The sequence below is a fragment of the Lepidochelys kempii genome, chromosome 4, assembly GCF_965140285.1.
Source record: "Lepidochelys kempii isolate rLepKem1 chromosome 4, rLepKem1.hap1, whole genome shotgun sequence".
Lineage (NCBI taxonomy): Eukaryota > Metazoa > Chordata > Testudines > Cheloniidae > Lepidochelys > Lepidochelys kempii.
In genome coordinates this window covers 134,619,740-134,644,762 of record NC_136383.1, presented here as the reverse complement: position 1 = coordinate 134,644,762, position 25,023 = coordinate 134,619,740, and the positions used below count along the sequence as shown (strand labels likewise).

At 49.4% G+C, this 25,023-nt stretch overlaps 1 protein-coding gene across 6 annotated transcripts in view; it reads left to right on the top strand.

Moving 5' to 3' along the window:
• Positions 1-20,164, top strand: part of LZTS3 (leucine zipper tumor suppressor family member 3) — a 71,196-nt gene extending 51,032 nt beyond the window's left edge. For 4 of the 6 annotated variants that reach the window (XM_073342957.2, XM_073342956.2, XM_073342960.2 and 1 more), the window contains 3 exons: positions 2,340-2,828; positions 5,941-6,771; positions 8,370-20,164. In XM_073342957.2, the coding sequence (XP_073199058.1) occupies positions 2,379-2,828; positions 5,941-6,771; positions 8,370-9,080 (1,992 nt within the window). In that variant the 5' untranslated portion in view covers positions 2,340-2,378 and the 3' untranslated portion in view covers positions 9,081-20,164. Of the gene's footprint in view, positions 1-580; positions 870-2,339; positions 2,829-5,940; positions 6,772-8,369 lie in introns of all 6 variants that reach the window. The other 2 variants (XM_073342959.2, XM_073342958.2) reach the window with 2 other exon arrangements.
• The last annotated feature ends 4,859 nt before the right edge of the window (positions 20,165-25,023 follow it).

Below are 25,023 nucleotides of genomic sequence, written 5' to 3'. Positions count from 1 at the left end.
AGGAGGACTTGTGGCACCTTAGAGACTAACAAATTTATTTGAGCATAAGCTTTTGTGAGCTACAGCTCACTTCATCGGATGCATTCAGTGAAAAAAAAAAATTGTCATCTTCCCAGAAACCCTATTCAGACAAAATCTAGAGTGACCTGTTCTAGGGCTTTGTATTTTATGGGTTGGCCATGTCTTCAGGATCTGGTTGAGTATGGGTTGTGATGTCCTGGGGGTGCACATCTAGATGTCTGACGAGGACCATAACCAGAGATTGAGGATAAAAAGTACATCCTAATCTTTACACCAAAACACACACACACACCGTGCATGGTGGGGCAGAATTTTGGGAGCTTAGTTAGCATAGTTTGGGTGCTTGTGTAGTGCAGACGTGATCAATAAAGGTCATAAACCTAAAGTTTCAAATGACTAGTGATTTTGGGTACCCAATTTGAGACACTTTTAAAGAGGGCGTGATTTCCATAAAGTGCTGACCAACTGCCCTCTGAAAACCCAACCCATTTAATATCCCTCATGTTGAGGACCCAAAAAATGAGGGATCCAAAATCACTATTTGTTTTTGAAAACACAGGCCATAGTTTATCACTCCAGAGGCTCAAAGCCTTGATTTAAAGAATTCTCCCCTGTGACCTGGGATGCAGCCATGAGGTCACCTCTTTGGCCAATCACTTAGTATGAAGATGTTCCAAGTGAGATGCCTGCATTGAAGAGAGGATGGAGATGGACTCCTGGGGCTGGAGGTTCAGGACTGGTGCATCCACACCTAAAACACTCTGGCTCCATTTGATGCTGGTACATATGAGGGAATTCAGAGGAAAGCCACACAAATGTTTACCAGGCTGGAGAAACCGACATAGGAGGTAAGAGAAAGAATTAAATACCAATAGTTTGGCTTCAGCAATAACGAGGAGGAACAAGATAAGCATCTGCAAGCGTATGAAGGGTAAACAGCCAAAGGGGACAGGGCTTGTTTAGGGTGATCAAAGGGAGAATGTTTAGTAAAAAAGAGAGTAAAAATTTGTAAAGGAAAATTTTAGTATGACTGTCATGGGGGGAAAGCTTTTTATTCCACAGCCTCCTACAGCTCACGTTTAGTCTCTCCAGGGAGGTGGTGGAAGTTCCATTTCTTAGGACATTTCAAACCATACTGGAAAATGTACTGGAGGGAACAATTCCACCCAAGCCCTGTGATGGACCAGGTGGGACCTCCATGGAGGAATGTTCCATCCCCAGTGACTGTTATTTTGGCCTGCGAGGTATTGCAGCAGTGACTCGGTAGCTGGGTCACCTTAAACCGATCAGACCCCAGTAGACTGCTGTTGGGCAGCGCTGCAACACATACCTGCTACAGCACATGTCCTGCTCCTCCAGCTCCGGTGAGCACAGACCTCAGGATCCCCGGATGGAGAGGAACCAGAGCAGTTCTGCTGCATGGGGACAGACAGGATTTGGGGAGCCTATGCAGCAGGGCTTCCTGCATGCTCTTGCCCATAGAGGCACACAGAACTGGGCAGGGGCAGATTAGGGGAGGAGCAGAGTCAGTGGATCTGCTGCTAGCAGAATCCACCAGCCATTGCTTCCCACAGGAGAAGCAGGGTCTCAACCGCCATGGGAGTTAACACAGTCACAGGAGCAGGTGCAGACCAGTAGCTGTCCTGCTCCGCAGGCTGGGAGGGGAGTATTCCTGCCCCAGCGCACACAGCCCAAGTGCTCAGAGACACATTTGCTCCTCTGTGTTCATAGATTCATAGATATTTAGGTCAGAAGGGACCATTATGATCATCTAGTCTGACCTCCTGCACAATGCAGGCCACAGAATTTCACCCACCACTCCTAAAAAAGACCTCACACCTATATCTGTGCTATTGAAGTCCTCAAATTGTAGTTTGAAGACCTCAAGGAGCAGAGAATCCTCCAGCAAGTGACCCGTGCCCCATGCTACAGAGGAAGGCGAAAAACCTCCAGGGCCTTCCAATCTGCCCTGGAGGAAAATTCCTTCCCGACCCCAAATATGGCGATCAGCTAAACCCTGAGCATATGGGCAAGATTCATCAGCCAGATACTACAGAAAATTCTTTCCCGGGTAACTTGGATCTTACCCCATCTAAAAACCCATCACAGTCCATTGGGCCTATTTACCATGAATATTTAATTACCAAAACCATGTTATCCCATCATACCATCTCCTCCATAAACTTGTCGAGTTTAATCTTAAAGCAAGATAGATCTTTTGCCCCCACTACTTCCCTCGGAAGGCTATTCAGTGCTCAGCAAAGGCGAAATAGTAAATAAAGGCAATCCAGTAACTCTCTCCTTTTCCTCTCTTTCAGTGCCACTGACTCATGCCTCAACTTCACCTCTGAGTTGCCATGGCCAAGTTAGAGACCGTGTCTGCTCTTAGTGACCCAAGCTACCAGAGCCAAGACACCTTCCACTCGTTTGCCTCCAGGCCCTCTGAATCTGCTCCCCAAAACACTATGGGAAGCGTGGGCAGCGGAGTCGCCAATGAGCAAGAGTTTGCGATGAAGAGCGTGGGAACCAGGACTCAGAGCAGCAGCAGGCAGGCTGATGGCTCACGGAATGGCTATTCCACGCGGGAGATCTCTAACCGTTACTCCGGGGAGGAGAAAACCTACAAGTCAGAGAAGATCTCCAACTCCCTCTACATCAATGGGGACCTGCGCAAGAGTGAGAAGATGAAGACAGACATTTGTGGGAACGTTACCACCAACAACGAGAAAAACCTGCCACCTCCTCCCCAGTACAGAGAACCCAGTAACCCACCAAAGATATTGCCAGTCTCTGGCAAATTGGACCAGGTAAGATTCCGATATACCTTGGTGCCGTGTGACGCTTGCAGGGTGTAAGTCCAGTGATGCAAATCCAAACAGTGAAGCAGAGAGAACAGGACAGGTCTTGGTCTGTAATTCTCAGTGGTCTCAGGAGGCTAAGCAGAGTAAAACTCTACCTTCTGGGACCTCGTGAGATTGGTAATGAGTCTTTCACTGCTATGCTACCCAAGTCAGAGTTAGGTCCAGATTTTTAAAGGTATTTAGGCGTTCTTAGCATTGCAATGTCTCTGTGAGTTAGGAGCTGAAATATTTTCAAAAGGGATTTAGGCACTTAGGAGCCTGTGCAGGTGTCACAGATGTACGCCTCCATGTAAAAAGAGTTGGCTAGTGGCAACAGGGAAGCTAGACTCTTATGGGTCAAGCCTGGCTGTGAAACCCCAGACAAGTCCCTTCACCTTGCTGTGCTGAACTGATACTTGAAATATTTTGAGATGCTCCAGTGAAAGGCTCTATGTGGGTTCAATCCAAAGCTTATTGAAGTCAGTTGAAAGACTCCCATTAATTTCAGGTTTCAGAGTAGCAGCTGTGTTAGTCTGTATTCGCAAAAAGAAAAGGAGTACTTGTGGCACCTTAGAGACTAACAAATTTGTTTGAGCATAAGCTTTCGTGAGCTACAGCTCACTTCATCAGATGCATTCATTGGAAAATACAGTGGGGAGATTTATATACATAGAGAACTTCAAACAATGGGTGTTACCATACACACTGTAACCAGAGTGATCACTTAAGGTGAGCTATTACCAGCAGGAGAGCGGGGGGGGAGGGGACGACTTTTTGTCGTGATAATCAAGGTGGGCCATTTCCAGCAGTTAACAAGAACGTCTGAGGAACAGTGGAGGGGGGGGAATAAACAAGGGGAAATAGTTTTACTTTGTGTAATGACCCATCCACTCCCAGTCTCACTGCTATGGGTACCCGCATGGCCCCACAGTATGCCAACATTTTTATGGCTGACTTAGAACAACGCTTCCTCAGCTCTCGTCCCCTAACGCCCCTACTCTACTTGCGCTACATTGATGGTATCTTCATCATCTGGACCCATGGAAAAGAAGTCCTTGAGGAATTCCACCATGATTTCAACAATTTCCATCCCACCATCAACCTCAGCCTGGACCAGTCCACATAAGAGATCCACTTCCTGGACACTATGGTGCTAATAAGCAATGGTCACATAAACACCACCCTATACCAGAAACCTACTGACCGCTATTCCTACCCACATGCCTCCAGCTTTCATCCAGACCACACCACATGATCCATTGTCTACAGCCAAGCTCTACGATACAACCGCATTTGTTCCAACCCCTCAGACAGAGACAAACACCTACGAGATCTCTATCAAGCATTCTTACAACTACAATACCCACCTGCTGAAGTGAAGAAACAGATTGACAGAGCCAGAAGAGTACCCAGAAGTCACCTACTACAGGACAGGCCCAACAAAGAAAATAGCAGAACGCCACTAGCCATCACCTTCAGCCCCCAACTAAAACCTCTCCAACACATCCTCAAGGATCTACAACCTATCCTGAAGGACGAACCATCACTCTCACAGATCTTGGGAGACAGGCCAGTCCTTGCTTACAGACAGCCCCCCAACCTGAAGCAAATACTCACCAGCAACCACACACCACACAACAGAACCACTAACCCAGGAACCTATCTTTGCAACAAAGCCCGTTGCCAACTGTGTCCACATATCTATTCAGGGGACACCATCATAGGTCCTAATCACATCAGCCACACTATCAGAGGCTCGTTCACCTGCACATCTACCAATGTGATATATGCCATCATGTGCCAGCAATGCCCCTCTGCCATGTACATTGGTTAAACTGGACATCTCTACATAAAAGAATAAATGGACACAAATCAGACGTCAAGAATTATAACATTCAAAAACCAGTTGGAGAACACTTCAATCTCTTTGATCACTTGATTACAGACCTAAAAGTTGCAATTCTTCAACAAAAAAACTTCAAAAACAGACTCCAACGAGAGACTGCTGAATTGGAATTAATTTGCAAACTGAATACAATTAACTTCGGCTTGAATAATAGAGACTGGGAGTGGATGTGTCATTACACGAAGTAAAACTATTTCCCCTTGTTTATTCCCCCCACACACCCTCCACTGTTCCTCAGACGTTCTTGTCAGCTGCTGGAAATGGCCCACCTTGATTATCATGACAAAAAGTTTTTTCCCTCCCGCTCTCCTGCTGGTTATAGCTCACCTTAAGTGATCACTCTCATTACAGTGTGTATGGTAACGCCCATTGTTTCATGTTCTCTATGTATATAAATCTCCCCACTGTATTTTCCACTGAATGCATCCGATGAAGGGAGCTGTAGCTCATGAAAGCTTATGCTCAGATAAATTTGTTAGTCTCTAAGGTGCCACAAGTCCTCCTTTTCCATTAATTTCACTGAGCTTTGGATTGGACTTTATCAGAGCAAATAATTGCCATCACTAACATTTTTTCCATACTAGTCCAAGAGCTTACTTTAGTTTTCAATAAAAGGGGGTATACTCCTTTTAAAAACACACCCTTATTGACTAAAGAAAAGTCTTTCAAAACATAGTCTGACTCAACAAATAGCACCATGGAACTTGAAGATAACGCTCAACAAAGAGCAATTTCTATCTAGGCTGTTAAACAACTCCAACCCATGGGAGGATGACACCTTTTTCTCTTACAGAGAAGAAAATGGTGATCACCTGAATAGAGCGTAAAAGGATAATGGTAGGATCTTGGAATAAATCCTGATTCAGTTCAGTCACAGAACGAGAGAGATTGAGAGGGGGAGTGGAGTGCTTTGAGCTCAGCACTGGCAGGAGTTACTCATGATGTCCATCAAATATGAAATCAAAAAATCTACAGTGTCTTTCAAAGTTGAGCAGTAGAAAACCATGAGGCCTGATTCTTAGCTGGGGTAAGTCAGTGTTGCTCCATTGACTCTAACAAAGCCTATAGAGTTACACTGATTTACCCCAGTTCTGGATCAGGCCCGTGATCTTTTGTGTATTGTTACAAAGCCTCCTGGCTACGTTTGATGTGTGATTCTTTTTTCGTTTGCAGAGCAATGAGCCCTTAGTTAGACCTTCAGCCTTTAAACCAGTAGTTCCTAAAAACTTCCATTCCATGCAGAATCTCTGCCCGCCGCAGAACAATGGAATAACTGAGAACAGAAAGAGCTTGAATCACACCAACAGCAATAGCCCGTCTGCTGGCAAAAGCGGACTGGAGAAGACCAGCCTTAATAGGACTACAAACCAAGTGGGAGGTCTTTCTGATTCTGGCCGTAACTCTTTGACGAGCTTGCCCACTTACGGGACGGGCTACAGTCAGCACGTTGGCCCAATGAGTGCTTCAACTAGTCACATAAACCGCATTGGCACAACCTATGTAGATAAGAACACAGGGGGATACAATGGAATATCTACCTCAGACAGTGGACGGTCTTCAAGCAAGAGTACTTCTTCTTTCAATAGACTCAACCATCTGAACGAAACAATGCCTTTCCACTCACCCTCGACAGATGACGTTATCCAGGACCTGGAGGACAGGCTGTGGGAGAAGGAGCAGGAGGTCCTGCAGATGAGAAGAAACCTGGACAAAAGCGAGGCTGCCATCTTCCAAGTGTTTGAGGAGAAGCAAAAAATTTGGGAGCGTGAAATGGAGGACCTCAGGCAAAATTATGCAAATAAACTGCAGCAGGTCTCCAAGAAGGCCCAGAGGGCTCAACAGGCCTTGCAGCTCCAGATCTTCAAGCTCCAGCAAGAGAAAAAAAAGCTCCAGGATGATGTGGGGCAACTTCTCCAACAGCGAGAAGAGCTAGAGAAAAAATTTGTGGCTTTCAAGAAAGAACAGGCAGAGTTTCTTCCCAAGATTGAAGAAACCAAGTGGGAGGTAAGGACCCAGAAAAATAACAGCATTACACTAGTTACACTGGTGTCTGGGGAGCGAAAGCATCAGTCCGCGTTAACACAGATCCCAATCCAGCAAAGCACCGGAACACTAATTTCAGGGGGGCTTCTGACATGTCTAAAGCTAAATACATGATCGAGTGCTTTGCTGGATCAAGGCCCTAGCAGCAAAACATTTAGTTAGTCGAGTACAACAAACTCAGATAAAATCATCCGTGTAGAATGGACTGAAGGATACCTTGCCCAAGACGTTAGCAATCTGGGCATGAATAAATAATTGCTCAACACCAAAGATTAGTAGACGTGTTGTGCTTGTGGCCACAGCAGAACGGCGGGACTCCAGCCTACTGGGTTCTCTTCCCAGCCTGCCTACTCTTAAGTCATAGAACCTCTCTTTGCACCTTATTTTCCCCAGTGGGATGATAATACCATGGGGATGTTTTGAGCTAGGGTTCATGAAGCATTTTGGGGTCCTCTGATTTTAGAAGTGCATGAACTGGTGGGAAAAGAAATGGGGGTTCCCATTGTGCCCATTTGCCTTTTATCTCTGTCAACGTCTTTTATCTTACTCCCATTGGTGGCGGAGAGGTTGTGAGAATGGCACAACCACCCTCAATAACTGGTGCAAATTATTATTATCCTTGTTACATCCGGATTTGGAGGCTTCTTCTGATCTGTTCTATGGCATGTGGTAATACAGCCAAGGCTTCGTCCACACACTGAGTTGCTCTGGATTAACTGAAGCTGTGACCTCTTCTTAAACTGATTTTAGTTAAACTGATGCAATTTTGTACGTGCACTCTCTTTAGTTGGGTTAAATCTGGTTTATATTGGTTCAGCTGGTAGGTGGCAGCTAAGCTGATGTATGTCAGGTTTAAACTGATGTGTGTCCACATAGGGTTTGCACCACTGTTAAGTAAATCAGTTTTTAAACGGATTTCAACTAAACTGGCGGAACTGCTGTGTTTAAACAAACCCTTGAATTCACAGCTCATATGCTTTGTTTTTTAATTTAATTGGCAGTGATGCCTGTAGTTAAGGCTTCCTAACCCTTTCCATTATCAGACTCAGTTTTCAGTTGCTGACACGTTTACCAAATTTTAACAGTTCAGGCTGAAATTTTCCATTCCTGGTCTCTGCCTCAGGCTGACTTCATTTTTATAAGTGAGTTTCAGCCATTTCCAAGAACAACGTTTGCCGAAAGGAAGTAGTTTTCCCAATGTTAACATATTTGCCCTAATTAGGGTTGCCAACCCTCTGGGATTCTCCTGGAGCCTCCAGGAATTAAAGTTTAATCTTTAATTAAATATTATGTCATGTGATGAAACCTCCAGGAATATGTCCAACCCAAATTAGCAACCCGAGCCCTAATGTTGCTTTGGGTTTTTTTGAAGAGCTCTATCACCTCCATGCACTGGAGTGGGAACAAAAAGATTTAGAAGGGGGATAATTCTGGGGTCAAGGACTTCCCCCCTGCTCACCCCAAGAAAAGCCACTCTGATTTGGCCAAGTTATAAGCCACTGAAAATTGCCTTTTGCACATGTTGTGCTCTTGTGAATAGCTCTTGCTTGCTCTTCCAGGTGTGCCAGAAGGCTGGTGAGATCTCACTACTCAAGCAACAACTGAAGGATTCCCAAGCTGACGTCTCTCAGAAACTGAACGAGATAGTGGGGCTGCGGACTCAGCTCAAAGAAGGTAAGAACTTCCTGAGAGAGAAGGAGGAGCAGATCACCACCCTGAAAGACTCCTACAGCTCCAAGACTGTCAACCTGGAGATCTGCGAGAATGAGCTGCAGAGAAAGATGAATGAGGTGCAGATGCTAAGGGAAAAACTCAACCACTGTGAGCTGGAGGTCTCTGGCCTGAAGCAGACGCTGGCCAGCATGGGGCACCATGGCCATTTCAGTGCAGAGCTCACCGAGAAACTAAGGGACCCCTTGGCCTATGAGAGCGATGAGGCCAAGATGAAGCGCCAGAACGAGGACCGTGTCATTGCCCTGAAGAAGGAGGTGGAGCGGCTCCAGACGGAGCTGAAGCTGGAGCGCCAGCAGCTGGAGCAGCAGGTGATGGACTTTGAGGAGGAGCGGCGCACGTGGCAGGAGGAGAAGGAGAAGGTGATCAAATACCAGAAGCAGTTACAGCTGAACTACGTGGAGATGTACCAGAAGAACCAGCTCCTGGAGCACAAGGTGAATGAGATGACCACAAAGGCCACCAGCCCACCTTACGCCGAGGAGAAAAAACCATGGACTCCATCCAGGCTAGAGCGCATAGAGTCCACTGAGATCTAACACGGGACCAAGTCAATAAAAGTAATTTTTATTACTGTGCATGTACTACCTACTCCTGCCAGTGATCTTCCTAAGGATGATGTGCTTTTTCACCAGAGGTGTAAATGCACCAAACCCCCCACCCTTTCTCTCTTCCTCAGTGCTCTGTAAGTAAACTAACCGTGGGTGTACATTGTTATACTATTGATGATGCTACATCAGTTTCTCCTGGTACAGCTAGGAAGGGCCCAGTGGCCCTTTTGGAATCTGCCGTGACTGTTACTTCTCTATATGCTGCCATCCCTTCCACCATCATCAACTCCCCTGCCCTGTCCATTTGTTCCTCCCCCCCGCCCCTCCCTGTCAGTTCATGCAGCAAAACAGTGCAAAGTGACAATGTTTTTCAGGGCATTTTAGCCACATTGGCTAACAGAGCAAAGCTCTTGGGATCAGAAGAACCGTGCAGTTCAGCACATCACGGTATCCTATCTCCATGATACTTGTCTGACAGCCTAATCCAATGAAGTCAGTAGGAGGCTTGCCATTGACTTCAGTGAAACCAGGCTTTGACCCTATTCCGATAGGTCTCTATAGCAAGTACATTGCTAACAATTGCCAAGGTCCATGATGTCACTAGGGGTTAGAATAAGCCAGTTGAGGTACAATGAGCCGACACCAACCGCTGCCCAAAATGACCCGAGAGTTGCGTTTGAGGTTCCGAATACATGCTGTGCTTTCGCTTTGCTATTTACATTCCCGTCCCCTTCCACTTCTTGACAATGACCAGGACTAGAAGCAGAAATGGCAAATTGTAGCAAACCCCACTGTTTTTCCTGTATTTCTGGCCTGGCCAAGATAAGGAATCCCCAGTGATTCAGGCAGCAATTCCCAGTCCTCAGGAGAGATCCCAGAGGAAAGAACTTGGAGTAAGCTTCAGAGAAGCATTCAAACTCCTTCCATGTTTGTCCAAACCAGAAATTAACGCGTGGGGGATGCCAAGTGGTGACACTATCCCATTCCCAAAGAAAGGTGCCAGGGTTGCATTTCCTCTTGCCGTTGTTCCCTGTCGAGGTGGCCTAGTTACAAAAGGGCCTCAGGAAACCACCCACACATTTGCAGACTCTGCTCTGCTAGTGAACAAGCATCAGCACCATGTATAGATGTGGCAGGAGTTAAGACCCTCGCATAGGAAGTTAGGCCCCAGTTCAACAAAGGCCTCAGCTAGGCATGTGCTTAAGAACCATACTGAGTCGGAGCCGCAGGAAAATCCTAGGGGCCCAGTTCTGCCTGCAGATGCAGGTGCACAATCGCCAAGTCTCACACCTGGACCCAAGGGCAGCATTCAGCCATAAATGGGCCTGATTCTGTCTCCTACTAAGGATGTGTCACACCCTTCCGGAAGTGTAAAGGGGTCTTCAAATGGGACTCAGTTGGAAGCAGTGGTGTGCGGGAGACTCAGTGTAACTCAGGAGGAGGCCCGGTGTCCTTTCCAGAGGCAGAGCTAGAAGGAACAAAGGGTGTAGAATGAGCAGCGACGCAAAGCCCTACACGGTGATTTCAGTGAGCATTCAGGCCCAAGCGTGTACTGAGCGAGAAAGGCAGGATGAGAGGCTCAGCACTGGGAAAAGAGCAGCCAAGAAAAGCATGGAAGCTGCTTATTTTCCATATGTCCCCTTAGCTGAGCTCTCACTACGAGCTGGTGGCTCACAATTCCTCGGGGGGGGTTGAACTTTGGTTGGGATTTAGAACATCTTGGGGGAAGCCCAGCAGTCAGCAAGCAGGGCTCACTAGAGAATGGAGAAACTGACCAGTTCTCAGGGAGTTTGTCTGTTGTTTTCCCAGCTGACTTTGCCCTTTGAGCAGGCGCCAGCAGGGACCAGCATGGGCTACGGGTGGTGCTGGTGGATGACAATGGTCGTTGTTGCTGTACAAGTGAAGGCATCTAGCGGGATGACCTGTCGCAGCCTGTCCTGGGAAACAGCAATTGATCTTGAGGGCTCCTCAGTTTTCCCCCTGCTGCTCTTGTGCTAGGGGAGGCAAAGAAAATATATGGCATCAGTCCAGCAAAAACTAAAGCAAATACCTGTGAAACTGGCCGTCCCAGAGACGAACCCAAGCCAGCTGTCTCAGAAACGGCCTTGGATTGATGGCCAAATGGCACTGTCCTGATCTTGGTGTGGGCTATGTAGGACAAGGAGTGGGCCTGGCTCTTGGAGATGGGGTTCACATACTGAATATACCGGGTGGGCCTGATGCAAAGCCCAGTAGAAAGAGTCTCATTGACTTAACAGGCTTTGGATGAGGCCCTAAATCAGTTTCTGCTCCGTTGAAGTCAATGGAATGACTCCAGTATAACATCCTTGTGAGAAAGGAGTCAGGCTCTGACCATGTTCCCTGTAGACCAGTTATGGGAGCGGAAGCACTTACAGTAGGAGGGAGATTGACGTCAGTGGGAGCAAGATCAGTGGCAAAGCTCCCAGTCATATGAAGAGGAGCAACCTTAGCCACCGTCATCTCTGTCTACAGAGCCAGGACGGTGCGGGAGGGGGCATTGCTTCCCAGCCACCATCCGTCGACAAGGGCTTCAGCAGGGCACATTATTGCATTCCAGTCTTAGCAATGGACGAGACCTGGCATTAGCATTGCAAGCTTGATTTCTCGCTGAGCTGCCCATTTTTAGTGGTGCAATTGTGTCCCTGCTCAGGTTTCCAGGTGCCAGTCGTTAATCCACCCCAGCCAGGCAGCAGAGTTGGCCATAATAAGTGCTGCTTGAGGGTGCACAGGGCTGAGGCTGTGTGCATAGAGCAGCATGCAGACACCAGCGAATAGGGCTCGGCTAGAACATTGGACCTGGCACCGTTTCCAGGCCAGGGCGTTTTCCCTCCCCGGTGCCTGCAGTTACAGTTCCTGGAGAGCTGCAGCCTGGCTTTCAGCAGCAGGCAGTGCAATTCCACAGGCAAACGTTCTGTGCACCTGCAGTGGGGCGTGTCTAATATGCATGTTGGCCTGTTGGAACCATACCTGGGCCACATGGGTCTGCAAATGCCTAGTTTGTGTGCGAAGGCTGAATTAAGCGTGTACGAAATTAGGCCCTATTTCTGTCCTTTTAAATTAGCTAGGCCAGTTCCTCAGCTGGCGTAAAGCAGAGTAACTCCCTTGACTTGAATGGAGCTGGCCACCTGCCTACCCTGTGAGGGCTGGATCCTGCAAAGTGCTGAGCACCCTGAGTCCCCATCAGTCAGCGTGACGGGCTGAGTGCCCTAAACCTTCAGAGTTAGGCTTCTTCATGAGTTAAGCGATGGGGGGGGTGGGGTGTCTGATTTCTGTTTGTGTGAGCTGGGGCAAGCCACCTTGCTATGCCTCAGTTTCCCCATGAATTGTACCAGGATAACCATCCTTCCCTACCTTGCAGGGATGAATTTATTCCTGTCCCCAAAGAGCTCTGAGCTCCTTGGATGGAAGGGAAAAGGGCTGAGCAACTACAAATATTTTTAATAGATTTCAGACCAACCTTACATGTCATTTTTCAGGCCATCATTTAACAAGACGATGTTTAGGGGAACAGGATCCACACTCCGAATGGGATGAGTCCCAGGACCTGTTACAGCTCCTCCATTACTAGGGGTGAAATTCTGGTTCAAATGAAGTTGATGGCAAAACTCCCACTGAATTCAGTGGTGCCAGGAGTTCCCCCTATCATTCTAAAGGGCCCCAATCAGCCTTTGAGAATGTTCACACCCCTGATGTTAACCTGTGTTAGCATCAGCTAGCAGTTCACATTGTTGCCATCTACCCACTCAATACATACCTGAGATTCCTACTGATGCCTAACAAGTGCAGAACAGACCCTGACTGCAGATTTACGTGTTCTGCAGGAACATTCCCTAAATAAAGAGTGATCTAATCAGATCAATAGTACACTTCCTGAAAGCTCCTTCAGGGTATGTCTACACAGCAAAGAAAAACCCGCGGCTAGCCCATGCCAGCTGACTCAGGCTTCGGGGTGGGAGCTTGGGCTGTGGGGCTGTTTCAGTGCTGTGTAGAATTCCGGGCTTGGGGTGCAGCCTGGGCTCTAGGACCCTGTGAGGGTCCCAGAAGTCTATACAGCAATGAAACAGCCGAGTCCCATGAGCCAGAGTTGGCTGGCACACTCAGAGGCGTCTAGTTGCTTTGTAGATATACCCTAGGTGTGTCCCAGAGTAGGGAGGCCAACAATCCATGCATTAAAAAGCCCCTAAATGCATATTTATCCAATGCACTGTAGCATCCCAGATCTTTGAGTAAACAGGCAGGTGGTGTGTTTTAAGACCACCCTTAATGTCCATTGTCCACCATTGATCGGGGGGGCGGGGGGGTGAAGATTCTGGGCCAGAACCTCAGCTACTGTAAATGAGTGTCACTCCACTGAAGTCGGAGCTAGACTAGCTGAGGATCTGGCGATGTTTAAGAGACATTAAGGCTGTGATAGGAATCAGCCAGTGCAAAGGGAAATCCAAGAAAAAGCTGAACCTTGAACACTCCACCGCCCCTTACTTAACTGGCTGTTTTCTATGCAAATTAGCCAGACACTTTAACAAGCCAGACTCAGCAAAGTCACCATTTCATAGAATCATAGAATATCAGGGTTGGAAGGGACCTCAGGAGGTCATCTAGTCCAACCCCCTGCTCAAAGCAGGACCAATCTCCAACTAAATCATCCCAGCCAGGGCTCTGTCAAGCCTGACCTTAAAAACCTCAAAGGAAGGAGATTCTACCACCTCCCTAGGTAACACATTCCAGTGCTTCACCACCGTCCTAGTGAAAAAATTTTTCCTAATATCCAACCTAAACCTCCCCTACTGCAATTTGAGACCATTACTCAATGGTAGCAGATGACAGAACAAGGAGAACAGTCTAGATCCATCCTCTTTGGAACCCCCTTTCAGGTAGTTGAAAGCAGCTATCAAATCCCTCCTCATTCTTCTCTTCTGAAGACTAAATAATCCCAGTTCCCTCAGCCTCTCCTCATAAGTCATGTGTTCCAGTCCTCTAATCATTTTTGTGGCACTCTGCTGGACGCTTTCCAATTTTTCCACATCCTTCTTGTAGTGTGGGGCCCAAAACTGGACACAGTACTCCAGATGAGGCCTCACCAATGTTGAATAGAGGGGAATGATCATGTCCCTCCATCTGCTGGCAATGCCCCTACTTATACAGCCCAAAATGCCATTGGCCTTCTTGGCAACAAGGGCAAACTGACTCATATCCAGCTTCTTGTCCACTGTAACCCCTAGGTCCTTTTCTGCAGAACCACTGCCTAGCCATTTGGTCCCTGGTCTGTAGCGGTGCATGGGCTTCTTCTGGACTCTGCACTTGTCCTTGTTGAACCTCATCAGATTTCTTTTGGCCCAATCCTATAATTTGTCTAGGTTCCTCTGTATCCTATCCCTACCTTCCAGCGTAACTACCGCTCCTCCCAGTTTAGTGTCATCTGCAAACTTGCTGAGGGTGCAATCCACACCATCCTCCAGATCATTAATGAAGATGTTGAACAAAACTGGCCCCAGGACCGACCCTTGGGGCACTCTGCTTGATACCGGCTGCCAACTAGACATGGAGCCATTGATCACCACCTATTGAGCCCGATGATCTAGCCAGCTTTCTATCTACCTTATAGTCCATTCATCCAGCCCATACTTCTTTAACTTGCTGGCAAGAATACTGTGGGAGACCGTTCCAAAAGCTTTGCTAAAGTCAAGGAATAACATGTCCACTGCTTTCCCCTCATCCACAGAACCAGTTATCTCATCATAGAAGGCCACTAGATTAGCCAGGCGTGACTTTTCTGCAGGGTGATTGTGCTGCAAATTGTTCTTTGTGTATGACGCCCACCCGTGTGTTGCCATTACAAGAGGGTAGCTGAGGGCCCCCTTTTGAGGTTGCCCCCTTTTGAGGTTACTTACCCCGTGAATCCTGTAGGCAGATGTTTTGCCGAAATGCCAGCAAGTGCACAATCCCGTTCCCTTCCTTTCCCTGAGTCCCCACCAAAACTGTTGGGTGGAAAACGGACTCATTCTGCTGGACACACTGCCGATTTTAGGGACCACAGAGCCACTTAAGGACAGGAGAGGGTGTTGTGCAGAGAGTTTCCACCTTACAGGCGGAAAGTGCCTGTTCCCACCCCTCTGGTCGTGTGTCATTACCTTTCTTCCTGCAGATATGTCACCTTGGATTGGGATCTACTCAGATCTCTTGAACTACGCAGCTCTGAGCCCTCCATTCCTTTGGTGGGAGAGCCGCACCGAATACCCGAGGTGCGCTCAGAAGTTAGGCTGGTGATTCAGGAACGGGCATTCTTCCCTCCCAGGTCAGCATGGAGCTAATGCCCCAGCGAGCTGCCTGAGGTGCCTCTTGCTGGTGGGTTGCCAAGCAGAAGGTTCTGATCCTTAACGACTCCATTGAAGTCAGTAGGGCAGATCTTTGGCTGATGTGCATCCGCATAACTTCCTTGCCGCAGAGCTCCGGACGTACATTAGCTGCAGGTTTGGCTCAAATGAGTTACACTCGTGTAAGGGAGGGAAGAATGGGATCCTTTATTTCTTTATGTGTTTGTTTTTCTTCCATGATTTTGCTTTTATTGCTTTAAGACGTCACACCTGCGTTGCTTTGGCTTGTCTCCAGAGCAGCAGGTGTGTAATGGCCATACGGGAAAGGATTAGAGATTAAAACTGCGCACCTAGCTATGCCCAGTACTGCTTAGCCTCCACCAATCTACTGACTGGCGATCAACCGCATCGCTGCAAACAGACAAGCAAACAATATCGTTGCTAGTGTAAAACTGTAGGAAAATCACTGATGGTTTTTTGTGTGAAGTGCTTATTAACGGAAATAGGAACCGAATCATATACTATATGCTGCTAAATTATACAGAGACAAGTGTACTTGGATGTAAATAATGGTCTAGTTCTGTATATATGATTATTAAACAAAACAAAAAAAGAAACTTCTGTAACTTCTATGTGGGTGACTGTAGGAGCAGAAATCATTTTCAAGAGCTAAGTTCTGGACTACAGGCCTCATCCGACAAGGTGCTCAGCATCCTCAAGCCCCCATTGACTCCAATAGGAATGGGGGGTGTTCTCCATCTCCCTGGATTGGGCCCTTGCTCTCCTGCTTATCTCTGTGTTCCTTCTACCCATTGATAGTCCTGTGGAGAACCTGAGATGTTGACGTCCTGTTGTTGCTTTGGTGCGTACCTTCCACAAAGCCCACCTAGACAAGGCCATTAAGCTCCCTCCATTCTTCTTCTGAGGCTTGGATGCCCAGAAGAAATGCCCAGAGAGGGACAGCCTTTGTAAGATGCCCTGAGATCTCCATCTGAAAGGGGTAAGAAAAATATAATGTGCTGCCTGAGAGAGCCCTATTTTGAAAGTGCTATGGGAGAACAAAGGGAACAGCCTTTCCCCCCCTACCCCCTTGTGCCCCTCGCCTCATAGGAGAGAACTTATTAAATGTCCCTCACAAAGAATAAACTTCCTGGAGGTAGTGATGTCTCACCGACTGATGCGGGGCTCAAGGCCACAGCGGGCCACGGTTTGGCACAAGGGGCATGCTAATGTGCTCTGCAGTGATCAGGCTAATGTGTGTGAACTACTGCCCACTGCTGGATGGAATTGGCACTGCGTTATAGGACCTATGCTGTTCACACCTGGTGGCAATAGGCCATTAGCTCAAGTAGTGAGGAACCGAGCTGCTGGGGCAGGTTTCAGCAGCCAGGATGTGCAGCACAGTGACAGCAGTGAAGGCCTGGTTGGCCCCACATTTGATACAGTGCGAAGAATTCTCCTGTTTTTACCCCTGTAGCCTAAGACACAAAATCCACACACATGACCACTTCTGCCCCACCAGGACATTTGCCCTCAAGGCCCTTCTCCAAACACCATGGAAGTTGCCCCAGCACATTGCCTGGGACCACCGTGCAAGCGCCCCTGAGAGATGTCGCACCTACGAGCCATCGCTCCATTTCCCCTTCCCTTTGGAACTCCTAGCAACTGGCTCGGCAAGCCAGCGGGAGTCAGCCCCTGGCAGGGTGAATCTCAGTGCCTACTATACGGGGGATCGCAGAAAGGCCTGGATCTTCCACTATTAAGGAACTATTGCCCTTCTTTTCTTAGGAACCATCTTCTGTTAGTAATCAGCTGCCTTTGGCAGCTCCTTTGCCATGAAATTATTAGCAGGATCTGCCCTGTCATCCCCATCTGTGTTTAGAGCTTGACCTATGCTAGCTACAGCCAATTCAGGATTGCCTCTCTGGGAGCTGTGCTTGTCACCTGTTTTCCAGCACAACTATTGATCCCCATGATTTCCCGGTCCAGTGTGTGCAGATATTTCTTGGAACAACTTGTGCTAGCCAATAACATGCTCCGAACTCGCTCCCAAGTAATGTAGTTCTCATGCTCTGCCTATATTTGCCTAGCATGCGCCATTGTCACATGGCTTGTCAGTGCATTAGGTGGGGGCTCAAACAGTGTTACAACTGCAGCCAGCTGGCTGCAACCGTGCTGGAAAACCATTCCAAACCGAGCAGCAAGCCACAGTGCAATGCCTCATACACACCGCAGAGCAGCAAGTGGGGGACGGATCCCTTAGAACTTCGTTTGCCAGATGTTACATATGTACACAGCTGTTGCCACCTCCCCCTCCCCCACAGGTCCCACAGATCACTCTTGATCTGAGTGGAAAGGGAAACAATGACAGTCATGACTACTGCAATGTGGGAACTATTAGCAAACGCCAGCTTGTTAATGGAGACCTCTCTTAGCAGATCAAATGGAAGACAGGGCTCCGGAGCTAAGTTAGACACAGGGTGGTCTATTGGAGACATTGGGGATATGGCTCAAATTGGTAGGTGAGTCTGTTCGTTTAGATCATAAATCCTTGAATATATTATAAAATCCATAGCTTGGCCCAGTGTCAGGCAAGGCACCTGAAGAGCAAGGATTGTACTTTTCTGGATTTGAATGGTTATTTTCTCAGAAGAAATCAATCTTGGCTTTCCCTTACAAAGATATTTAATTGTCGAGCAAGATTTAGCTGTAGCTGTTTCCTGCTCCAGATACTGTCAGGCAGAGCCATCCATTCTGATGGGGCCTTTAGATGCTCCTAATGTCAGACCATGCGTATAAGAAGCCCATAGCTTTCTTCCCTTGGAGCCAGGACTATGACATTTGGATGAGGGATGGGCCCAAGCTACAGAGTTTGACTTGAGATTGGAGTTTCCCCAGAGTTTGTGTAATACATTGGCCCAAGCCCTGGTTCAGACTCCATCTGAGTAAGTGGGAGTCTTTCCATTGCCTTCCCTGGGCTGTGATTCAGATTTCTGTGAATCAGAATCCCCTAGTATGCATGATCATGTCTCCCTCTAGGGGCTGGCCCCTGCAACTATAACAGCTTTCTGCTTCTTGACAGAAGGAGTCCTTTAACTCAGGCGGGAGGGCTTGTGTTTATGGCATTGAAGGTACCAGTTTGATCCCCACTGGCAACCATTGTGTCCATACTTTTACAGCCATAGTTTGCTATATTCAGATCCAAACAGAGACCGGGGCAGCTCTGAATTTTGGACTGGGATCCAAACTTGGTCAGAATCCAAGTATGGGCAGGTTGGATCCAGAGTATCATTTTGAGCCCATCTCTTAGGAAGACACTGTATTTCTCTAGTCTATTGGGATGGCACCTTGGCTCCTTTTGGATGACTGGAGGAACAAAACCACATGGGCAGATCTACCCCACTGGTGCAAAATGCCACACCCTAGTAGTGTGCTGAGCAAACCAAATGCCTATGCAGTTTCTTACCATGTGATGACAGAGTCAGGTTCTGAGCTGGAACCTCTGAAGGGTGTTTTCATTTGCACTTCCTCAGATCTTCTCTAAGTCTGACATTTGCTCTTCTAAAAGCGGTGAACCGGGAGCACCCAGGCATGTGGGACCCTGACAGGTGACCTGCCAGGAGTGTGTCCAACCTGCCTTTGCATTTACATTGGGTTTTTTAAATCAAAACTAAATTTCCATGGCTTATTTGCTTGTCTCTGTCTTGTGTCTGTTCCTTTACAGCAACAGTGAGCCAGATCCTCAGCTGCTGGCAGTCCACATAGCTCTCTTGACTTTGGTGGAGAGATGCCAACTTAGGCCAGCTGAGGATCTGGCCTAACGTTGTCTGGGTTCACCAGCAATAAAAACCCCACAGCTGAACAGGTTGGAGCCTGGCCCTGCCGATGGTAGGGGTTGGGTTAGCTGCGGGCGGCTTCTTTGGAATCCGTATAGACCTGCAGGCAACACTTGGGACAGCCCTACTGTAAATGTAAGTCCTGATCTTCTGCAGCTAAGTCCTGACCTTGTGCGTTTTGTTTCTTACTCACTATCTGCTCTTACTGTGAATTCAAACCAGAAGTTAAACTGTTCCCCTGTGTTCCACGTTGACTTTTGATGGGTTTCTCTGAACTCCGTCTAGCAAGACTTGGAAAAAACATCCACGAAAACATATACTTTCAAAAGAATAAGTTTTAATTAAAACAAACCTAAGTGTGGCTCATGTCCACATTCAGACACCGTCGCATTAACTGTGCCTCTGGTAAATGTGTTTAAAGAAAAGAAATTAAAACAAAACAAAACAAAAAACCCTGGACTTTTTGTACAGCAAAGATGTATCCATTTAGAAACCTATTGTTAAACCTCCAGCACATTTCACAATCGACTAGTCTATTGTACATCCCCATCGGGTTATAATGTTGTGAAGAGTCACTGCCTTTTGGATTTTCTACAGTGTACATATATATATATGTCCATATAGAGATAGGTGTGTATATATATATGTAAAGATCTATATGTATACGTATCTCTAGCTATCTCTCTAGATCAATATCTGACTGTGAGGGGTTTTTATTCCAGCAAAATAAAATGGAGAAAGGCTCCTTTTAAGAACCTGCACTTCTGGCTGGTCTATATTTTCTTAGATGGAAAGGGGCAGTGGGAGCGAATGGACAGACGCACTCAGCGTTCAGACCTCGGCAGCTGTGTCTGAGGTGGGAGAAGGTCGCACAGGTTTTAAAAACAAACCACAGAAGAAAGAAACTCTCGCCTCAGCTCGCTCTGAGCTTGGGGCAGTCTGGGTTTTGCTGGCTTTCATTCAATGAATGGATTTGTCACAGTAATAGAAGGGGGCCTTCATGCACTGGGTGGGAGAGTATATTATTAACCATTTGGTTACTGGAGAGTCCTTAAGGCACCCAATTCCCATTGAAAGCGGAGCCCCTATCTCCCATTTGTGTCTGTGCATCCCGCCACCCCATCCTTCCCTGATTGACAGATAGGGGCACTGTAGCTCACGAAAGCTTATGCTCAAATAAATTGGTTAGTCTCTAAGGTGCCACAAGTCCTCCTTTTCTTTTTGCGAATACAGACTAACACGGCTGCTACTCTGAAACCTGTAGCAAGGAGGAGGCTCATCCAGGCCAGGTTGAGCTAATCCTAATCAGCCCTAGCTCCAGCTTCTGCCCCAGTTGGCATGTCTGATGTGGGCCACCATCCTTGTTCCTCAGGCTGACCACCCCTCCAGGAGGGAAGGCTGCTGGTAATATCTCAGCAGAGTGGTTAAGGAAAAAAGGGGACAGGTAGTGAGGGGCCAAAGTCACTGGATTTGACACCAAGGGATTAACAAAGTGATCATTGTTCCTCTGTTCTGCCTGAGAGTGGAGCTGCGAGCACTGGGAGGGTCCTGGAATGTTTGTTCTGGAGAGGTTCCTGCCTGCTATTTACTTCAATAGGGTTATTTATTGCCTTCTCCATTCCTTTCCCACCTTTGCTACACTCCAGCCAGGCTTCAAGAGAGGCCCTACGCCTTTAGTGCATGTTTCTGTCTGACAGCTGTAACACACAACCTCCTGCGATCACTTCCCTTGGGGAGAAAGGACCCCCACCCCCTTTTATGGCTGCAGGTGGGCACAGGGCCAGGCCTGCGTGGATCCAACTGAAGGATCGAGACCTTAATGAGATTCCCTGCTGTCTGTGTGAGGGAGGGAAGGAGGGAGAACAACTGTAAAGGTAAATGCAATGGTAAAACCCCCAATTTTGCCCAGCAGACCAAAGGGCAGAAGTTGGACCTGAACTTGCTTGTAACTCTTGAGTAAAATTGACTAGGTCTTCAACTGATGGGATTCCGTCAGTAGAACAGCAGGAGGGGAGAAGTGGGGAGGGAAGGGTGAGGGGGTCAGATGAACGGGCTGCTCAACTTGCCACCATCAGTTTGCTGCCCGATTGCCTGATGCCCCACCTGTTCTGTTCAGGTTTTGAGGAGGTGATTTTCGATCCCCCGAATGTCTTTGAAAATTCCCCCCTCTCCCTCACAGCTGCCAGAAGTCTTGTTTTGCTCAGATTGGGCTGGAGGGAGCCCAGTGCTAGAACACAGAGTGAACGCTGGTTGTTCCAGCGGCAGACTAGAAACTCCAGGATGCAGCTTGTCGTGTCGGTGTCCCGGCCGCTGCCTTACACTGTCCTAGCTGCGCCAGCTCCGGAAACGTGGGCTCGTGAGCATACGATGAATAATGACTCGCTGGGAGAGGCTGGGTTACGGTAAGGGATAAGTCACTGAAGCCGACAGGTTCTTGCACTCCGGTTACTGCTGTGGTTCAGCCATGACACTCAGGCAAGAACTTCCAAATCCCAATACACGGAGATGAGCAAGAGGGACGAGGGGTTTCCCAGAGTCGCCTGGAGGGGCCATCAAATATTCTTGCTCTACCCATGGTGCTAGCAGAGGGTTCTCTGGCCTCAGCCCACTTGCCACCATCACTATCTGGGTAATCAACATGGCAACATGAAGAGGTATCGGTATTGCAACCATCTTGCTCTTCCTCTACTGCTAAATGGAGGGTGGATCCTGACTAGATCCCAAGTAGGTGGGAGAGGGATCCCTGTACAGAAAAGGTTGAGTACCACCGAGCTTCTTTTGGTTATAAGAACTGCTCAACTGTGTGTCATAAGCCCAATACTGCTGACGGGGACCCTCTATTAGCTCAAGTGGTAGGGGCCTGTGCTCACTGAGCTGGAGGAGCTGGGGTCTGTCCCCAGTGTTGCCTTGGAGTTCTGCATGCTGGGGTTTGCAGCATCATGAAAATGCAGAGTCCCAGGTAGGCACAGTGTTTACAGCATGAAGCAACACACACGTAAATGAATGGGGTGCATCAAACAAAGCAATTAGAAAAAATGGGGGGTGCAGAGCACAAGACTGGGGGCCAGGAATCCTTGAATTCTAACACTGACTCCAACACACAGGGAAGGGGAGCACAGGATTGGGGGCTGGAACAGAGAGGGTCAGAGGGATGGGGAGCACAGGCTGGGGGGGTTGGATCTCTGAGGGTTGGGGGAGGAGCACAGGATGGGGGGGTGGATCAGTGAGGGTCGGGGGGAGGAGCACAGGTTGGAGGGGTGGATCAGTGAGGGTCAGGGGGAGGAGCACAGGTTGGGGGGGTTGGATTGGTGAGGGTCAGGGGAGGAGCACAGGTAAGGGGGTTGGATCAGTGAGGGTCAGGGAGAGGAGCACAGGCCGGGGGGTTGGATCGGTGAGGGTCAGGGAGAGGAGCACAGGTCGGGGGGTTGGATCAGTGAGGGTCAGTGGGAGGAACACAGGTTGAGGGTTCGGATTGGTGAGCGTCGGGAAGATGGGGGGGTGGATCCGTGAGGGTCAGGGAGGAGCACAGGATGGGGGAGGTTGGATCTGTGCGGGTCGGGGAGGAGCACAGGATGGGGGGGTGGATTGGTAAAGGTCAGGGGAGGTTGGGGAGCACAGGTGGGGGGGTCAGATCAGTGAGGGTCGGGAGGATGGGAGGGTGGATCGGTGAAAGTCAGGGGAAGTTGGGGAGCACAGGCCTGGGGGCTGGATTGGAGAGGGTCGGCAGGACAGGGAGCACAGGCCATGGGGGGCCTGATCGGGGAGGGTCACAGTTCTCCCTGAAATGAATTTGAAATGTTGGTCCGTTTGCCCGCCCTGTGTTGTGGAACACAACTGGGGAAATCTCACACACACAAGAAGCTGGGATTCACACCCCCTGCACAGGCACATCTCCAGCCTGCGCTACAGGAGAACTCCCCTATAACAGCAATAGTAGATCCTTTATCTTGCCTGTGGCCTGGCACACTCATTCAGCGACACAAAGCTGGTTCATTACAACACACACACAAGAGCAGCTCTGATCCCCCGATACCCGCTCCTGGTTCACGTACACCTGCTGGGACGTCACACTGTACGTGAACGGGTGACATGTAGCACTGAATTCCCAGCGACCCGAGCACCTCTGCCATCTTCCAGCCGGTCACGTTACAGCTGCTCCCTACCATAGTTATTTCACATGGCAGCAGCTCTGCTCAATATCCCCTTCTGCCCCACTGCCCAGGGGGCTGCTGCCGAGCTGACTGTACACTGGGAACGGTCAGGCCTGACGTTGCCATTTCTATTTAAAGCCCCGAAGTCCCTGGCGCGGTCTGACTGCCTCAGACCCAGCATGAGCCGCCGTTAGACGTTTCCTCCTGACCTTGCCGCTGGCCGAGGCAACAGCTGCACCAGGCTAATGCGGCCTGTCCTAGCCCCAGAAAAGGCAACACATCTGTCTGGAGCAGCTGGTTTCCCCTGGGGCAGTAGTTGGTGCATGTTATGACTATCAGATGTATGTCCAGGTCTCCCCCATCGCTGCAAATTAATATACCCTGTGATCAGTGACTTATACTAGCCACACATCAATGAAGCAACATTACCTGGGAGTTTTCATAACATTTTTGACCTCATACGGTGGCGGAATGACGTGACACACTGTGTAATAGTGCCATGATGCTGGCGTGACCCCAGGTTCCAGGGGTGTAACACCATGTGGCACCGGCGTGATGCCGGCGTGACCCCAGGTAGCAGGGGTCTGACACCATGTGGCACCGGCGTGACGCCGGCGTGACCCCAGGTAGCAGGGGTCTGACACCATGTGGCACCGGCGTGACGCCGGCGTGACCCCAGGTAGCAGGGGTCTGACACCATGTGGCACCGGCGTGACGCCGGCGTGACCCCAGGTAGCAGGGGTCTGACACCATGTGGCACCGGCGTGACGCCGGCGTGACCCCAGGTAGCAGGGGTCTGACACCATGTGGCACCGGCGTGACGCCGGCGTGACCCCAGGTAGCAGGGGTCTGACACCATGTGGCACCGGCGTGACGCCGGCGTGACCCCAGGTAGCAGGGGTCTGACACCATGTGGCACCGGCGTGACGCCGGCGTGACCCCAGGTAGCAGGGGTCTGACACCATGTGGCACCGGCGTGACGCCGGCGTGACCCCAGGTAGCAGGGGTGTGACACCATGTGGCACCGGCGTGACGCCGGCGTGACCCCAGGTAGCAGGGGTCTGACACCATGTGGCACCGGCGTGACGCCGGCGTGACCCCAGGTAGCAGGGGTCTGACACCATGTGGCACCGGCGTGACGCCGGCGTGACCCCAGGTTCCAGGGGTGTGACACCATGTGGCACCGGCGTGACGCCGGCGTGACCCCAGGTTCCAGGGGTGTGACACCATGTGGCACCGGCGTGACGCCGGCGTGACCCCAGGTTCCAGGGGTGTGACACCATGTGGCACCGGCGTGACGCCGGCGTGACCCCAGGTTCCAGGGGTGTGACACCATGTGGCACCGGCGTGACGCCGGCGTGACCCCAGGTAGCAGGGGTGTGACACCATGTGGCACCGGCGTGACGCCGGCGTGACCCCAGGTTCCAGGGGTGTGACACCATGTGGCACCGGCGTGACGCCGGCGTGACCCCAGGTAGCAGGGGTGTGACACCATGTGGCACCGGCGTGACACCGGCGTGACCCCAGGTTCCAGGGGTGTGACACCATGTGGCACCGGCGTGACGCCGGCGTGACCCCAGGTAGCAGGGGTGTGACACCATGTGGCACCGGC